Source organism: Python bivittatus, unplaced genomic scaffold, assembly GCF_059951505.1.
Source record: "Python bivittatus isolate LINGU-HERP-01145 unplaced genomic scaffold, Pbiv_v1 ctg000220_np1212, whole genome shotgun sequence".
NCBI classification, from domain to species: domain Eukaryota; kingdom Metazoa; phylum Chordata; class Lepidosauria; order Squamata; family Pythonidae; genus Python; species Python bivittatus.
The window spans coordinates 39,201,316-39,219,804 of record NW_028277048.1 but is presented as its reverse complement, the minus strand read 5'-3'; the positions used below and the strand labels follow the sequence as shown (position 1 = coordinate 39,219,804).

General features: G+C 37.2%; 1 protein-coding gene across 2 annotated transcripts in view; it reads left to right on the top strand.

Moving 5' to 3' along the window:
- The window catches only part of RPTOR (regulatory associated protein of MTOR complex 1), a 402,885-nt gene that overhangs the window by 158,795 nt on the left and 225,601 nt on the right, over window positions 1-18,489 (top strand). For both annotated transcript variants that reach the window (XM_088138378.1, XM_088138377.1), the window contains exon 5: window positions 3,918-4,064. In XM_088138378.1, coding sequence (XP_087994504.1) covers window positions 3,918-4,064 — 147 coding nt within the window. The remainder of the gene's footprint in view (window positions 1-3,917; window positions 4,065-18,489) is intronic.

Here is an 18,489-nt window from a genome sequence, read left to right as displayed (position 1 = left end):
AAATTATTATTATTATTAATATGGCATGATCTACACAGAAATCTTGCCAAGAAAACTGCAGGGACTTGTCCAGGCAGTTGCCAGGAGTCAACACTAACTTGTAGGCACAACCACCCACCCACACACAAAGACCTTGCAGTAGTTAGTGGGACATTTACAGTATATTTCCTTTTTATGTTCTGTTGCTCTGTTCATTATCTGTCTTATATTAATTATCTGATTTCATGTCTCGCTGTCTTTTCTAAAACCTGCCTGTTCATTCAGCATTTCCTTCTTGGACTCTGTTTGTCTTTGAAAGATCTTAGGAAAACTTTGCTTGCATAAAGAATAAGTTCAGTAGTTCAATTTGTCCATTCTCTTGCATCTCGTTTCTTTACTGTAGGTATATAATTGACCTTTTTCAATCTCTTTGTTCCATATTTGTTGCTTCAGACATGTTAGCACTTTAAAGTTGCTGAAGAAGGATTGGTTAAAGAGTTTGGTGGTATTTAATAAATTTCTTATTTAATAGCTGGTCTATTGCCTTTGGTACCATACTTTTTAGTGCAGTTGGTTCTTGAATTTATGTTCTGTCTACAAAGATTTCAATTATTGAATAATCCTGTTTGTGGCTGGTTTCAGCATAGTGTTTCCATTTTATATTTTATTTTATTAAATTTATAAAGCTGTCCAACTCTATAACAACTTATAATTATCTCCTTTTAACTTCATTTATCCTGTTCCATGTTAATCCTTGAGTACTCCTACATGAGCTGCAAATTTGTCTGTGATTTTTCTGGTCTTAAAAATATATCTTTTTCTTGTTTTATTATTATATTCTTATTCTTGTTATTGAGATCTCTTTCCTTGTCCTTGCTTGAAATTGTAAGTCTGTGTTCAGTCATTGCAGTATTGCCAAAGGTTTTCATCTTCCTTTTTTCCATGGCTAGCATGCTGGCTTGTTCTAAAAGCTAAATGGATCTTTTCTGTTTTGAAATGTGTTCACAATGTCTCTTATTTCTTCCCATAGACCTTCAGGTTCATTGCTGAGTAAGTTAAGCATAATGAAGGTATTCCCTACATTGATTTTATATTTTGAGTTTATGTTCTTGAGATCATATCTTGCTACCAGACCTACTTTCTTTGTTAAATGAGGATTACGTTCTTTCACTTTTTAGGTCAACTTGTATATTTGATACCAGTAATTCATGATTTGTTGTACTGTCTGCACCTGGAAGTATCCTAGCTCCATTTCCTATTGTAAAATCTATGTGATTTTAATGTTGCCCATCTGGTAATGTCCATATACAGCTTGAAACAGGTGCTGGCAATGAAAAATTATATTACAAGCAGTCCTCACTTAATGACAGTAATTGGGACCGGCAACTTCATTGCTAAGCAATGTGGTCATAAAGCGCGACATCCTGTGATTGTGCCAACTTACGACAACAGTTTTTGCAGTTCTGGCTGCCATTGTTAAGGGAATCCCACACAGTTGTTAGGTGCAACATCACATGATCGCCATTTCCAACCTCCTGCCGGCTTCCCTGTTGACTTTGCTTGTCGGAAGCTGGCAGGGAAGGTTGCAAATGGCAATCACATGACCGCAGGATGCTGCAACTGTCGTAATTGAGAGCCAGTCACCAAGTATCCAAATTACGATCACCGAGATAGCTGCAACTACAAGGACCGGTCTTAAGTCTAATTCAGCACCATCTTTACTTTGAATGGTTACTGGAGATTGTCATATGAGGTTTACCTGTACTCTACCTCCAGCATCATTGTGTTTACCAAACCCAAATGTTTCTGTGATTCTAGGTTCTTCCATTGCTCCAACTTTTGCATTCCAACCACTCATCACAGAGGTATCTGTGGGGGTGGGTGGGGATGGTATGGTGATGTCAGCAGTATCAGAATGGAGTTGCAACTGGGTGGTCAAAACCCTGCCCCTTTTTAATGTGTGTCACATGCATTGGATGCATAGATAAAAAGAGTGGGGCTTCAATTTCCATGGTCATACTCACCATTTTGACACTGTTGAACCCCCTCAATACCCCTGCGTCTGTAGTGCTATATCCTTTTTTTGATATTGCATCTAGCATTACCCTTGCAATCAGCCAGTTTTTAATGTCTTTCTCCTTCATGTTTATATTACGTGCATACATGCGTATAATTTTACTGGATGTTCCTTAATTTTAATAGAGATGATCCTGTCATGAATTGATTATTGCCAGGTCTTTCTGAGTATCACTGCCATTCATTCTTAATAGGAAATTATGCCCCAGCTCATTTGTTATGTAACCATCTTCTGCTTTTCCTCTGTTTATTTAGCATGAGGAAAAGAGGCAATTGCAGTTATATTTCTCTGTGTGCCCAGTTTGTGGTGGCATTGAGAGGGCAATGAGAGAAGAATGGTAGAGGAACCTTTTCCCTTCTTCTTTCTTTCTGTCTTTTTGCCTGTCTTTCTGTTTGTCTTTCTTGGGGGAGGCGCCCTACCTCATAGCAGTATCTCAAAGGGGGAATAGAAAATATTAAGTAACATGATTTTCCCTCTATTCATCAGTGTTGCAGCTGTCTGATATTCTCTTACAGGCATCCCTTTGAAGGTTTTGAAGTGCCTTCATTTTGTTTCACAGCTTAACAAACAAAGGGATATGACTAATGAGACACTAATGGACACTAATAAAGGATGGACATTCTCCAAACTTCTCCCTTTCCCAATGATTTCCTGCATATATTATAATTCTTTAAAATCACACATTTTCAGGGGGGATTTCAGAATTATTCTTTTGGTTTTCAGTAACTCTTTGAACGCTGGTGCATTATGAGTCAGAGAAAAAGAATGCACTATTTGGAAAGAAAAACCTGAATAATGTGACAAAGATGCTATTTTTTCCTGCTTGTTCTTGTAAGATATACAGCTCTGTAGCATATTACTGCACATAATTTATAAATTAAGTTAAAGTGTAAAGCACATATTTTTCTCACGCTTAAACAATTAGAAGTTTGTATTTTATTACAAATATCTATTATCTGATAAGTTTAAGCAACTTGGAAAACATGTAAGATTCATGTCAGAAGTGGTTTCAGTGTTGTTTCTTTTATTGCCTAAGGATCACAATTTATCCTCATTTTTCTTCTTCAAGGAAAACCTAATAATTAATTTGAAAAAATATAATCTATTAGGCATATTTAGAAAACCTACTTGAATGGGGCTTGTATAAATGGAATATTCTTGTACAATCTGCATTTTTTGCTGTATGAGGACCTTTCTGGTGAACTATTCCAATACTCTTTTGTGGCTTTGTACACTGATTTCCCAATAATTTAATGAATCTTGAGATAAACTGTCATTCTGGAAAGAGTATGTTGCTATAATTCAAGAAATGTGTATTCCTGGAGGAACATTTGAATGTGAATTTATTTAGTGGGTCTTAGAGAAATATATATATAAAAATAGGCTATTTATAATTACTAGTCATTATAGCTGTATATACCTCCAGTATCAGAAGTAGCATGATGGCCCAAGTGATGCCACCACTTATTTTCCTTATATTTAGAATGCTTAATGAGCTGTAGGAGCATCTTGAACATAGTAACTCTTTCCTGAGCACTTCTGTAATTGGATGTGAAAGTAGGAATGGATGATTTCCCATAACATTTGCATTTTAAATACAGATTTATCTTTTCCTGCTCCCTCCTTTTTCATACATAATTTGCATACACCCACACACACATATACATACATTCAAACAAACAAACTTTGGTATGTAAGAATTCTTTTATTCATACCTTGTTTCAGGAAGTATGAATTAGATTGGTTTTAATTAAAACGTGACATAAAGAAATACAGTATTGATTCCTAGGTAAAATATGTATCATGGCTGCTTGCTCACTGTACTTATAACTTAAACTCTTTTTTATTCTTTCTTTTACAGAACTACACTCAATATATCCCGTTATCCATATATGACCTACAAACGTGGATGGGCAGCCCCTCCATTTTTGTGTATGATTGCTCAAATGCTGGCCTTATTGTCAAGTCTTTCAAACAGTTTGCCCTGCAGAGGGAGCAGGAACTGGAGGTGAGATTTTTGGGAATTATATAGCCATGGTTCCAAACATGTGGTCCAAGGAGGATACTGAAGGTAGCCTCTGATGTGATGGTGCCATAAATAAATAGGTTTTCTACCATCGGAGCCTTGTGAGATTGCCAAATCTCATGAGATTTTAAATGTAATTAAATCAATTATATTTATTAAAATTATCCTAATATTCAGTAAGACAAATACAGCAATAAATCATGTTATTATGTATTATTTAATTTGTGGATGCATGTCTGATGGGGAAAATGTGTGCCATGGTGCCTGCAGGGGCTAAGCTGCTATCTCGTGGCTTATCTGATGGTCCTCAAAAACTCTGAATATGATGTAGTAGCCTGCATAAAGGAAAAGACTGGGAACTGCTCATGTTGTAGATTGGTGGGAAATTGCAGAAGAAGATAGAATTCTTTCTGGTTAGGATCTGTTTCAGTAGAAAATGGATGACTGGCAACAAAAACATAGAAGTCAGAAACTAATTTTGGAAGAATCTTGCCATTCTAATTTAGTCTGATTTGCCATCCAATGGTACAGACACTTAATAGAACTGGTAATTAAATTGTAACATTTAATAGAATCAGTGTATACTCTTACAGCTTTTCCAATTGAGATTAATGCAGTAATGGTAAAGATCTATATTTGTTACATACACTACACTTAGGACTTCCTAGCGATCTATTCCTGCTGCTTTCTCTTGCATTCAACTATCAGTCACTAACGTAAATGCTTTGTAAGATATCCAAAGAAGAAACTTGCTTTTGTTACCATTAATTTTGCAGAATTAGGAAGTACCTTGATGTTAATAAAATTGGGCATTGTGTGATCTGTTAAATTTATTGCTGCAAATGAGGCTAGTAAACAAAGCCCTTTTCACTTCTGCCATTTGATACTTAATCTGACTTGATACTTTTAGCCAACTGCAAAATGAGTAAGTTGTGTTATTGTCTAAGATATGTTCTTATTGTATGTTGTTCAGTTTGTTCTGTCTTTCAAACTTCATTTTAAAAACAAACAGCTAAGCCTAATACATTGGAACACAAGCCATTTTTTAATTTTATTGAAACAAGCCAACCAATTAAACTGTTGCAGTGTATACTGGAAAGTAGCAGTCATATAAGTAACCCAGTTATTCAGATGCGCGCAAAGTATTTTCCAGCTCATAGAAACGTACTAGCCTTGTGTGTGCATGTACCATTGTGTTATAAGGTAGCTTTAACTGTAGGGGTGGCAAAATCCTGTGCTCCTAATTGTTGCAAGACTATTATAGCAGCATAGTGCAGTTTGACATTTCAGCTGTCACACAAGATAATCTTGCTGCTGGCTGCTGATTTCTTAACCTGTGAAATCAGAATGCAGAAGATTGTATTACTTTCCAGAGTATACAGAGCTGTTAGCTAGAATTTCAAAAGTGAATATTCCTAAATTCAGTATTTATTGCCACCCCTTTCTAAAGCTGCTCTCTAGTTCTTCTGACTGTAGTCCTCACCTTTTCATCTGTCAGGATTGCTTTGTATCCAGGGCTCGTCTCTCCACTTCTATTCATTATAACATCAGGTTTAATTATTTGCTCTGAATTAAAGTCGTAGCTGACTGAAAAGGTGGCTCAGTCTGAGATATCACTTAGACTCAAAGACTTCAAAGGCTTTCAGCATTCATGATTCTTTCTGAAAGACATATGGGTGGCTTCTGTACTATCTTTCTTAAGCATCTCAATCTAAGTCTCTCTTGTACTGTTTCCCAGCGGTAGCCATTTTAATCTTGGCAGTAGGAAAACAAAAGCTGTGATACCTTGGAAACTACAGAGTCATAGATTTGTTGATGAAGGATAGTTGCAAAGCTTGCTGGAAAACTCACAACAATTCTAAGGCAAAACAGACAGCTTAATCTGAATTTCTGAATTTCATGCTTGCCATGGTAATCACGAACTGCCTTCTCTTTAAAGATCATTGGCATGCTAAACTTTAAAAACTGTTTTAATTATGACATTCTCTTAGTTAACTTTGAAAATGTGTTTTAGGTACATACAGTGACCATTAATCATTTTTGGGTACATGCAGTGAAGGTTAATAATTTTGAAATAAAAGTAAATCATGAAAATGGCTGGTATTTGATAGAGATTTCAATGCAGAAAGGCAAGTGTTATAGATGAAAAGGATGGCACAATGTGAGCAGAGCTGATGAGTGTGTTGTTTTAACTGTCCTCCATGTAGTTTAGGAAGTCATGAAAATACCTAATTATGCAACATACAGCACTTGGCTATTTCAGGATAGACATGTCCAGGGAGTACCAGGAAGCCTTGCTAACAAAACAGTCCCTTGTGTAAATAGGATGTTCTTTCTTTTTATCCTTCGTTTTTCTCTGTCCTTATATAATGAGCTGTGGTGGTGGTGGTGGTGAAGAAGAAATGACACATTCCTTTGTTTTGGGTGTTCGGTTTCATTGCGCTTTAACTCTGAAGCAAAATGTGTGTTCAGTGTCTGTATTAGCTATACTCTCCCAGCAGAAAACAGGTAGTCCTCAACTTATGACCATTTATTCAGTGACTGTTCGAAGTTACGGTGGCATTGAACAGAGGAACTTACGACCTGTGTCCAAAAGTTATGGCTGTTGTAGTGCCCCCATAGTCATGTGATCAAAATTGGGCACTTTGCAGCCCGCCCACACTTATAACTGCAGGGGTTCTTCAACTCCCCCACCCACCTATCTCCCCCCATCTATGCCCTTTTGGCCCTGCCACTCTGTACTCCGCCGCCCCAGTTGACCTTCACTGTCTTGTTCCCACTGCTGATGAGGTGTGCCTGGCCTGGCTGCTAGGCCTGGTTGGGGCTGGGCTTCGCACTGCAGAGGGGGAGCAAAAAGCAGCTTCAGAGCCACAGCACCCCAAAAAGCCCCTTTGGGTCACACTCCTAGACCGGGCTGGGGCTGGCTTCATTCTATGAAAAAAAAAAGTAAAAAGCAGCCCCAGAGAATGGTGCACCAAAAAGCTGCTTTGCGCTGTGGCTCAGGGGTTGCTTTTTACTTTTTTTTTTGTAGCACAAAGCTACAAAAAGCCAGGCTGGGCATGCCTCATCAGCAGCGGGAGCAAGAACATAGTGAAGGTCACCTGGGATGGCAGAGCATAGAGTGGCAGGGGTTTAGAGTGCAAGGTGGCGAGGGCAACTGCATCTGGGACTGGGCTGGAATAGCTGTGGCTTCCCAGGCTGTGGCAAGCAGCCCCAGAGCCACATGGTTCTGCGGCTGCTTGCTGCTCTGTAAGACAGGGTGCAGGGTGGCCAGAAAGGCAGAGATGAGGGGGGAGATAGGTGGATGGGGGGAGTTGGAGGCAGTCCTTTACCTTACTGAGGCTCAGGGCTGGGAGGGACCAAGCTCAGAATGGCTTGGATTGGAGTGGGTACTCACTTAACCACTCACAATTCTTGGTTAACAACAGCAACCAGGATTGCCATGACTAAGCGATGTGGTCACATGATGTCTCACTTTACGACCACATCACTTAGTGACAAAAATTCCAGTCCCAATTGTGGTCATAAGTTGAGGACTATCTGTATGGGGTTTAGTTTAACAAGAGTCAGTGGCCCATTTTAATCTAGTCCTCTTACAGCATGCATCTGTAATTCTGTCATTAGTTAGAATGTTTTTCCTCCAGTCCTTGTCTTACCTAGCACACATACACAAACACACAGTTATGTCAGAGATATTCAGTGACCCAGTTACTCTGATTAGCACATCATAGCCTATTGCAGAACATTATTGCTCTTACCTGTGAATAGAGATGCATACAGCTGGGATAGAAATGTTAACCTGTATATAGTCCAATATTTATGTATCTTTTCCTACTGCAGGAAGTCCAGCTTTTCCTCAGAAATCTCCCAGCCGCTGACATTATTCAGATGTCTGGGTATTGCCCCCAAGAACTTCTGAAGCATTGCGAAATCTTTCTGTGACATGATTATTAGGAATTGTTTTTGCCATTACTCACCCCTCCAGATTGGACTTGCCTCCACAAATCTTAATATAATTTCTACCTTGTGTAAAGATTAGATCGTAGGGCCACTTCCAAAAGACTTCTGTTTATAATTCATGTAGTTATGCAATTGGATTTCTCTATCTCGTGCTCCCTGTCCCCATTCAGAGAGTAGCTTTAAAACATCTGGCCAGTTTCTACAGGATTTATTCTAAATGTACAATGCAGATAGGTGGAGGATACATGTAAGTGCCTTGCATCCTCAGCTCATTATACCCTTTCTGTAGTGAGAAAGTCAAGAGAAAGCCAAAGAATTTTCTTTCATTTCCAAGACACATCCATGCTCAAATGCAGTGGGAAAGAGAGATCTGTAAACAAGCAGGAAGGATTTAGCCATGGCCTGGTTTTGGTCAGCAGGTATCCCAACATTTTACCTACTGAAGTAGATGGAACATAACAGTATCTATGTAGAACTCTAATGATTCCACTAAAGATGGGGACATCACAATACAAATCAGATTCTATTTTGCCCCATGTAACAAATGCTTTGAAAATGGTATGAGCTGGGAAGAGCTTTTGGAATCTTTTTACCAAGACCCTGTCATAACTGTCTTCCAGAGCTTCACTTGGGTATTCTGTGGTTAAGAAATGTGGTTTTTAAATCCAGTATTTATTTTTCATAGGAGATTTTATTCAACCTGGTAAAAGATATAATCTGTCTACTATTTTAAAATATAGTAAGCATTAAAATACCAGCATTTTAAGTTGACAAATGCAGAACAACATTAAAAAAGACGCCATAGTTTCATAATGAACTTAGATTTTGATCTTGGAACTATATTTTTAATTAAGAAATGCCAGTGGTTTTTTTTTCTTTTTACCCCCCACCACTAGGCTTAACGATATGGACAATTGTTCAGGCACTTGCTTGAATAAATAACGGATATTAAAACCTTGAATCTGTTCAGAGTTAATATTGTGGAATACTTAGTTGGGTAAATATATTCTGAATCTAAAAGAATCAAATCTCTACTATGTAGAAACTAAGGAAAATATTTTATTTTGGGTATAAAATATTTTATATTTTAAATTTTATTTTCTGTTCTGAGAGTCTGTTATAAAAGGTTTGAGCTACTAGATTATTGTCTGATGAAGTAATTTGACATACTTTCTGAAAAATTTGGCCTGTGATAGCAGTGGAGATTAAGGAATAGACAGATGGTCTGATTGTATACATGGATTTTAAAAAATATATAAAACAATAGCAATGTGAAGCATATGATTAGATGATGCTTCCTCCTGTAATATTCACTAACCATTGAGATAAACTGCAATAGAGTTCTGTTCAGTTCAGGATTTGTTTTCTATTTTCAGTGGCTTTATTGGTAGCAAGTCATTTTCAAGTTTTATTCAGCTCTTGTTGACTTACACAGATGCAGCCATGCAGTTTTCTTGGCATGGTACAGAAGTAGTTTTGATTGCCTTCTCTCCAGATTGGCGGGGGGGGGGGGGGAGGAAGGAGAGAGAGAAAGAGAGAGAGAGAGAATAGATAGATTGCTTTTGCAAACTAGCCTACATCACCACCCAAACAATAATAATCAGAGTTGACACTACTTAGCTTTCTAGATCAGTCAAGGTCTGCAGGGCCATCTGACTGTGGTATAGGCTAGTATTTTCTTCTGTGTGAGCCCCATTTTCTGAATTAAAAGGAGAGGTGCATTTAATTTTTAACAGTGCTGGACTATTGGCTGCACATTCGACCATTCATTTAGTAACCTTTTGAAATTACGAAGGCACTGAAAAAAGTGACTTATGATCAGTCCTCGCACTTATGACTGTTGTAGCGTTCCCCATGGTCACATGATCAAAATTTGGACACTTCACAACCTGCATGTATTTACAACCGTTGAAGCATCCCAGGGTCATATGATTGCCATTTGCAACCTTCCCAGCTGGCTTCCAACAAGCAAAATCGATGGGAAACTGAGCAAACAGGTAATTGCTTAATGACCGCAGTAATTTGCTTAACAACTGCAGCAAAAAAGGTTGTAAAATTGAGTGTGACTCACTTAACAACTGCATCGCTTAGCAGTGGAAGTTCCAGTCTCAATTGTGGTCGTACGTTGAGGACTACCTGTATATAGATCTTTACTTGTTAAAGCAAGAGTTCTGAGAACTTGTTTTCAAAATAAAAACTATGATTAATTCCATTTTATATTGTGGGTATGAATTTGGACAACATGTATGCTTGTTGAATGTACTGTCAGCATTATGGAAAGAATCTCTTTCCTCCAGCATGCTAGTTGGGAGTGTTTCTTAAGCCTTTAAATCTCACTGGAAATATCGCAATTAGGAAGAATTCTTCCTCAGCATTAATAATGTTCTTGTGGGACATGAAAGTGCAGAAATGCCAGGTCAGTGTTCTGTAAATGTTAAATGCCAATTCAGCTGTATTTTTAATCTATGATGGTTTTTTTCCCTAAAGACAAAAAATGAAAGCACCTTTTTGTTACTCCATTTTTCTAATCACCAAGAACGAATTTCAAGAAATTTCTTCTTGATTTAACAGAATCCCAATGAATATTTCAAAGCTCTGTGTAAGACTCTGTCAATACCCTGATCATAAATAAAAGGTTCATGGCAACCAGCGCTGTGCAGACATTTCAGGTGGTTTCAGAAAAGATTGTTAACAAAACAGTGAGGCAACATTTCAAGAAACCTGAAAGCCCAGAATATCCTATTTTTTTCAAATATAGGAAGTTTGTCTTCAAGAGCCAGGAGGCATTTCTCTTGAACTGAAAATGGGATTCAGAAACTACCAGTGTTTCTGAAAATATGACATTTCAGTTTACTTACAGATACTAAAGAGAATTGATCAATCATAATCAATGAGGTTATAATGCAGCAGGTACTTTATAAACAACAAAGCAGTTTCTTAACCAAATATCTTTTTCCTCACCTGCTCTTATTTTTGACCAGGTAAAGAATCTGAACTATAAGTCAGTAATTCTGACAGTAGAGTTAAAGGAATATGGGGGGATGTCAGGCTGTGGATATAGGCAAAATACAGTACCCTCTTTTCCTCTTTTAATGGGATAGGACTTTACTTTGGGACCAACTGACCCTAGAGATTTATATAAGGATACATTTGAGATGTAGGAACAAATATTTCAGGTTTTGATCATCATTCTGAAAGCTGAACATTATATTAAAGGAAAACAGCCAGCCATTATTGTTCTTCTATACAAAGGGAAAGATAGGGCTATTTTGCTAAGCATACTGTACCCGGAAGGATGCTTGGCAGCATTTGGACTGAAAGGATAAGAGAGATGGCAAGAAACAAAAGTGCCCTGGGTTGTGCACTCTGGCTTTATGCTGGGTCTTCAGATCAGATTTTTGCTTTTTAGCAAGTCACTGGGAAATGTATGAATATGGGGAAGAAAGTTTATGTTTCATTTGTTTATTTAGCGAAAGCATATATTTCTCTTATCTTTGGAAAATATGGACTGATTGCCAAATGTGATTAAATGTGGTATGTAAAGGAAGTAATGCATATATGAGAATAAATGGAATACCCAGTGAATGTTTCAGCAGTGAATAGGGAATAAGACAAAGCTATGTGGTATTCCCTTGGCGGTTTAATGTATTTATGGATAAACGCATAAGGAATGCTTTTGGTGATGCTGAGGCTATATTGGCCAGCCGTAGTGTATGTTTACTTTTGTATGCAGACAATTATCACCCTTTCAAGGTAGATCAGACTAGGAAACCAAAGTCATGTATGCTAATACTACTTTTTTTATAAGGTTATAGGAAAAGAATCTTGCAAGTCTGAATGCACTTTCCCCCTCCCTCCCTTTATCTTTGTGAGAACTAGGGAGGGTCTTCTCTGAGATGCATTCTCAGGTTACAGTTCTGGCCTGGACTCAGATTTCTTTTATCTGATCATTGTTTTGGTTGCAGCTCTTCCTCCTCAAGGTTATTCCTCCTGCCCATTACAACAATGCTGTGTTGTTGGCTGAGAACTCAAATGATTTGTGGCCAGTATTAGGTAGACTGTGTAATGCAATGAGGATATGGATCTGCAAATTAATGTATCAGAGACCAAGGTAATTGTGTTTGACATGGAAAATGGAGTGAACAATTGGAAAATGCTGAAAAACTAAGCAAGCAAATGAATATGTGTGTCTTGGTAGAATGTTTACTAATGAGGGGAAAGTGGATGGAGAAATTTTAAGACATGCAATTTGTAGGAGAAAGGCAGTAGGTAGTGTATAATTCTTTGTGAAAAGTGAATGTTTGTTGAAATAAGTGAAAATAGCTGTGTATAAGAGTATGTTTTTGCCACTTTGTTATATGGAAGTGAGAATTGGGTATGTCAGAAGAAAATGGTAAATGGAATACAGTAGGAATAGTATTTTAGAAGTGTGGGTGGTAAAATGACAAGAAATAAGTGAAATATGATTGGATGTTGAATGAATGTGGGTTGAATATAAAACTGAGTGATCAGCACAAAATAAATACTTGAGATTGTTTAGTTACATAGAGAGAATTAAAATGTAGAACAAGTTCAATGTGCAAAATAAATCTATGAAGTAAGAATGACTAGATTGTGAGGAAGAGGAAGACTGATAAAGTCATGGTTGAATGGAGTTGATGAGATCTTCAGAAAGAGAGAGGTGCAAATTTTAAAGAACAAAAGACAGTGTACAGATGTGATGGAAGCAAGAATGCAAGGTATGGATAGAAAAATGCAAGGATAGAAAGGTATTGAGAGGTATAATGGATGTCGTCAGTGTAAACTAGTTTTAGCTATGTTTCATTTTCTTTTTCTTAACTTAGGTCTTTGTCTTACTGTTTCTTACTCCTTTTCTGCACAGTGCATAATGTTTTTATTCCAAAATGGAATAGCTTGATGGGTAGAAATGTTTATATTTAATACAGACAATAATATCTCAAGCTATGTCAGCCAAGATTACAATAAATATCTATATTAGATTCCAATCCAGAATCAACTTACATTTCAAGGACAGGAGATGAACCAATTTGGTTGTAGGAATTGCTGGGCCAGAAACAAATAAGAAACAGGATCCAGTTTAGAACCCCATTATGGCAGACTCCAGCACTACACCTTTCAGAAACACTGCCAGAGGTAATCTGTATTTGCCTGTTTTAACTTAAAAGCCTCATCTGCCATGTGCAAAGATGTTACATTTCATATAGGATGGTCATGGACTTGAAATTTCAGATTTAAGATGCCTGCTTTGCCCAAACTGTGAAGAAAACTGAGCCAATGTGAGCTAGTTGTGCCACAATTCCCATACTGCCACAAGTTCAGTGAAATAGCCTGTGACATTAGGAGAGGAGGAAAGATGAGGAGAGAAGGACATGTCAGGACAGAAACAAAAATGGGTAAGGAGTACAGGATAATCATGAAAAGGGTAGAATAGCACAAATGACTCAGTATTTTGTTCTTGTGTTAACATGAATTTATACTGAAATTTTGATTCATACCTTTAAAATCTTACTGAATCAAAAACAGTTTTTGACTGTTTTGCTCCTGTACAATCTGCCTGGTCATTGGGAGAGTTCTCTGTGCATTCAAATGCATAGTTCACATCCTCAGGAGTAGAGGTGGCTCCTTGCCATGCACACAGAGTCAGATACCCTGCCCCTCACTCTTCTGGAGATAGAAAAGGGTTGGTCTGTTTAAAAAAAAGAAAAGAACTTGGGAGAATTTCATGGACAGAAACTGGTGAAGAACAGGGTTTCCCAGCCTCTGATTAACATGTTGGAATCTCAGAGAAGTCCAGATAATTGAAGCAGTGGAATATTTGTTCAGGAAGCTTATGTTTCTATAGAAATAGGTAAATACAATTTATATAGATGTAAATTTGTGCTCGGTTTGTAATTTCTGTTTGCTGTGTGATGCTAGGTTTTATGTTCTGTCTTTGTATGTTAGGGAAATTGATAAAATTTCATCTTTCACTCGTATTTCAGGCTGTGTTCATAAATTGTTTTTTAGATTCTTTTGTGATCTGTAATATAAGTTGATCTTATATTATGAATTATGGGAACTTTGGGTAGAGAGCTCTCTATTTGTGTTGTTTCATCTTTTCTTTTTTTTAAAGTAAAGTTTGATTTTATTTACCTTCTGTGAGTTTCATTTATTTCAGCAGTGTGCTGCGGATGTCAACACTGAAAGTATGGTAGGTAACAACTAGGAAGAAACTGTTTCACTGGGGGTTTGTTTTTTGATAAGTATGATATGCAAACCCATCTACTATGGCTTATAAAGTATGGTTTCTTCTTGGGATGGGTTCATGCATCCCTGGCTGTTAAACATGAGAAGTTATAAGGATTATGATGATACTAAAAATTTTGTCTTTCTCTCTCTCGGAGGTTCCCTGTCCCTTTAAAAATGAGATTGATATAAAATCTGTTCCTGGAGGTTTAGATACTTGTTCATGAAAACGGGGGATGATTGTCTTTGAAAACGTGATATGTATGTTTGTTTGTTTATTTGCTAGAGTTTATATACTGCTCAGTCCAGCAAGGCTCAGACTGGCTTTTATCAGAAAAACAATACAACATCAAAATAAAAATCATAACCAACAGAAAAAGCAGTAATGTCCCAAGGAAGAGCCACAACATTCCTTAGACTGAGGTTCCCTTTCATTACCAATCTATCCCAAGGCTCTCTGGAAAAGCCATGTTTTAATGGTTCTGAAAAACCAATTGGGTTGGAGCCAACATATAATTGGGAGGAATGCTATTCCAAAGAAGTGGGGCAGTGACTGAGAAGGTTCATCCCCATGACCTCTGAAGATGGATGCTTTCTAAGAGCAGGGACCCAGAGAGACCCTACCCTTCTCAATTTTATTGGATGGACCGAAGCCAATGGTGGTCTCATAGGTATCCTATATATGTGAAGGCAATAGGCAAGGCTGTGATTCCAAGGTAGAACGGTATATATTTATATTTCACCCATTTGCCTGCTCTTACTGAGAGCTAAAAGCATTCTGATACAGCTCTCAATTATCTAATTATATAGTTTTGTTGAGTTCAGAGCATGTATGTAAAGGTACCATAATTCTGGATAACTAAATGAGCTAGTCAGTTGTACAATGTTAAACAAAAGGCTGTTTAATCTTCCTCTATCTTCCTACATAATTGCATATAGATAGTCCTCACTTAACGACCATTTGTTTGGTGACTGTTCAAAGTTACAACAGTGCTGAACAAAGGGACTTACAATCAGTCCTTGGACTTATAACCATTGCAGCAGCCCTGCAGTCACGTGATCACAATCCAGGGGCTTGGCAACCAGCTTGCACTTAAAATGGTTGCAGCGTCCCGGGGTCACATGAACACCATTTGTGACCTTCCCAGCCAGCTTCCAGCAAGCAAAATCAATGGGGAACTGCATGATTCGCTTAATGGCTGTGCTGATTCATTTAATCACCGCTGCAAAAAAAAGTTGTAAAATTGGGAGTGACTTGCTTAACAATGGCCCTGCTTAACAACAAATTTTTCGGTTCCTATTGTGGTTGTTAAGTGAGGACTATCTGTATATCTAAAACTCCTTAATACATGACAAGATAATTTTTGGCGGGGCGGGGAAGATAGGGTGAGAAGTTATAGTATAATGCTCGGGCTATATATCACCTTTAGATGTGCTTGTTTCTCTCCATATCTAGCCTTGTTTTCAGTCTCTCACTGCAATTACTTTTCTTTCTGGGTAGAACAGTAGTGTTTCTTGTTTTTATTCTTTCTATGTGGAGAACTGAGTGCTACAGTGGGAGTGCTTGTTCTTTTAGCTACATGACTAACTGCTTCTGATCAGAGCTGACAAAATCAAATGTGTAGTTTTGATTTGTTTTCCATCTTCTATGTTGATTAATCTTTGCCATTACAGTCTAGACGAATATTATGCTGTATGTCAGTGGTGTGTTGCATTTTCCTAAACTGTCATCTCTGAAAAGAAGGGATTGTTTTGGTCTAGGTGTGTTAACACATTGACATAAAAGAAGAAGATGCTGTCAGTTCTGAGAAATGATTAGGTCTCTAAGCCAAAACAGAACACCCAAGGAAGCTGTTGACAATAACAATAACTGCAAAAATCACCACCAATTAAGTAGGTTGTATCATAATTTGACAGATATTTTACAGAAGCGTGTAAATTAAAAACAAGGAACTTAACAGATCTCTAAAGAAAATCACTATGAAATAAATATGTAACAGTCATTAAGCGCATTTCAGGCATAAATTGGTTTTCTTTAGTGATGGGGTAATCTCAAGGAATGAGAACCTATGGCTCTGCAGGTATTACAGAACCACAATCCCTAGCAACTCTAGTCAATGCTAATCAGATTGAATTTCTCAATCTATGGAAGTAATACATGCACGGACTTTCTAAAAGCTTTGGAGAACCCTTCAGCAAAGGCTCCTAAGTTAACAGAATTGAGACCTCTTATGAGATAATACCTCATTAAAGAATAAGAAGTAGATTGTAATGATAAAAGGGTAGTTCGCCAATGGAGAGATGTAAGAAGTCAGAGCATGTATTAAGATTAGCATTTTTAAACTCACTAATTATGGTTACAGTTTAGAAGTTAGGTGGACAAGGCTGTAGATAGCACAAAATTATTCACAGTTGCTGAAAACAAAACGGGACAGTGAAGAACTCCAAAAGATATCTCCAAATTGGAGAAATGAGCAGCTAAATGAAGAAAATTGTTTATTGTTAAGTATAAAATGATGCATATCAAGAAACATGCTAGTTTTATAATCACTGATAAGATCTGAGCTGGCAGTGAATTATCAAGAAAGTATCTCAAAGCTGTGGTTGGTAGCTGGGGTTCAAATGTCCCATTGATATTATAAATTAATGGGAGATCCAGGAAAAACAAAAGGAAGCAAAAAGTTAATGTTAAAATCAAGATGATGGCCATCAATTTACATGGCTTTAAAGGGAGATTATGGAAAGAATGCTGTCAGTGATAACTACCTCCAAGATTAGAGAATCAGAACAACTTAATTTTCTTTTGATTATATGTAGCATTAGAACATATCCTTTTTTACAACAAAGGTATGCACTTTTAGTTACTAGAAAAGCTTTTACTTGCTGTGGAATGTATTGCCTGTTGTATTTAAATTCTAAGTATGCATGAGAATCAGAATTGAAGAAATATCCAATCTTGTTTGATTCAAGGGTCAAATAATGCTAAAATTAAGCAATGTGGCATATTTACATCATGGTGCAGGGTGCAATTGATTATGTCCATATTTTTATGAATTTTTCTTGAAAAATAAAATATTTATGTTTATGTATAATGAATAAGTTGTCCTTGTTCCAGATTAGTGCTGTTCACAATCTGCTTTCTGTCTCAGTATTCTTAACTTCAACTTGATAACGATGACTATACTGGAAAAATAATTGCATACCTTGAAGTGTTGTTTACATTTACGTTTCTGAGGAATAAATATACATAACGTTCACATAACTGCTGAACTCTTTTATTTGACATCCCCGTAATTATGTTTGTCATTCCATTATGCTATTGCTTGGGCATCATATCAGAACTATATATTAACCAAATTATATACTTCATTGGTCATTTGGCTTGTGTCTGCTACAGTGCATGAGTATTCTTCCATAGCTTTCTTTGATTTTACCCAAAGCAGAGAAAGAAATGTGTGACTGTGTCACAGTTGATCTGACCAGCCCTTCTTGTTAGTTCTAATGCTGCACACCCTCCTCTGCCTGCATCTTCCAAAATCTTGTATTGTATAATAGATGGCTTGTTCAAATATTGCTTCCAGCAAAAGATCTGACATAACCAAACTGATTAACATTACACAGTGGTGTACAAACCTCTCTTGAAACACTTCCAGCGTTGCCAAAATTGCCAGTTTCAAATATGACCCAACTGCTTCATGTTTGAAAGAGGATGTTTCAAATTCGAAATGATTTGAATACTTTGCATATCCTTATTACAAACTCAGGGTGCTGTTAGGATAGGGTATTCCACAGTTTATGCTTAGTATGTGCAATTTAAAAATTTTTTTGCTATTTTGGTACAGATTTCATGGCTTACTGTGTACCAACCAGTCATAACTTGTAGTGAGGGTATCATCAAAAACTACAGAAGCAATTTCCTCTTTGCAGCAGCTTCAATAGATTTATTTGTTTTGGTTTATCTTGCAGAGATGAAACTAACTTGCTTCTAACAGTTGAGTGACCTAACACAATGGTCAGAAGTTTAACTCTTCACAGGCTATCTGACATCACTGGTCCATTTTAACACTTCTCTAAAAAAAAAAAAGGATTTAGTCTAGCTCCTAAATGCAATCTTAGCAGTCATAGATCCCCTAAGGAAGACATTTATAGTGCACGAATATGCAGAAGTCAGTCCTATTAAGTTCAGTAGGTTTTACTCTCA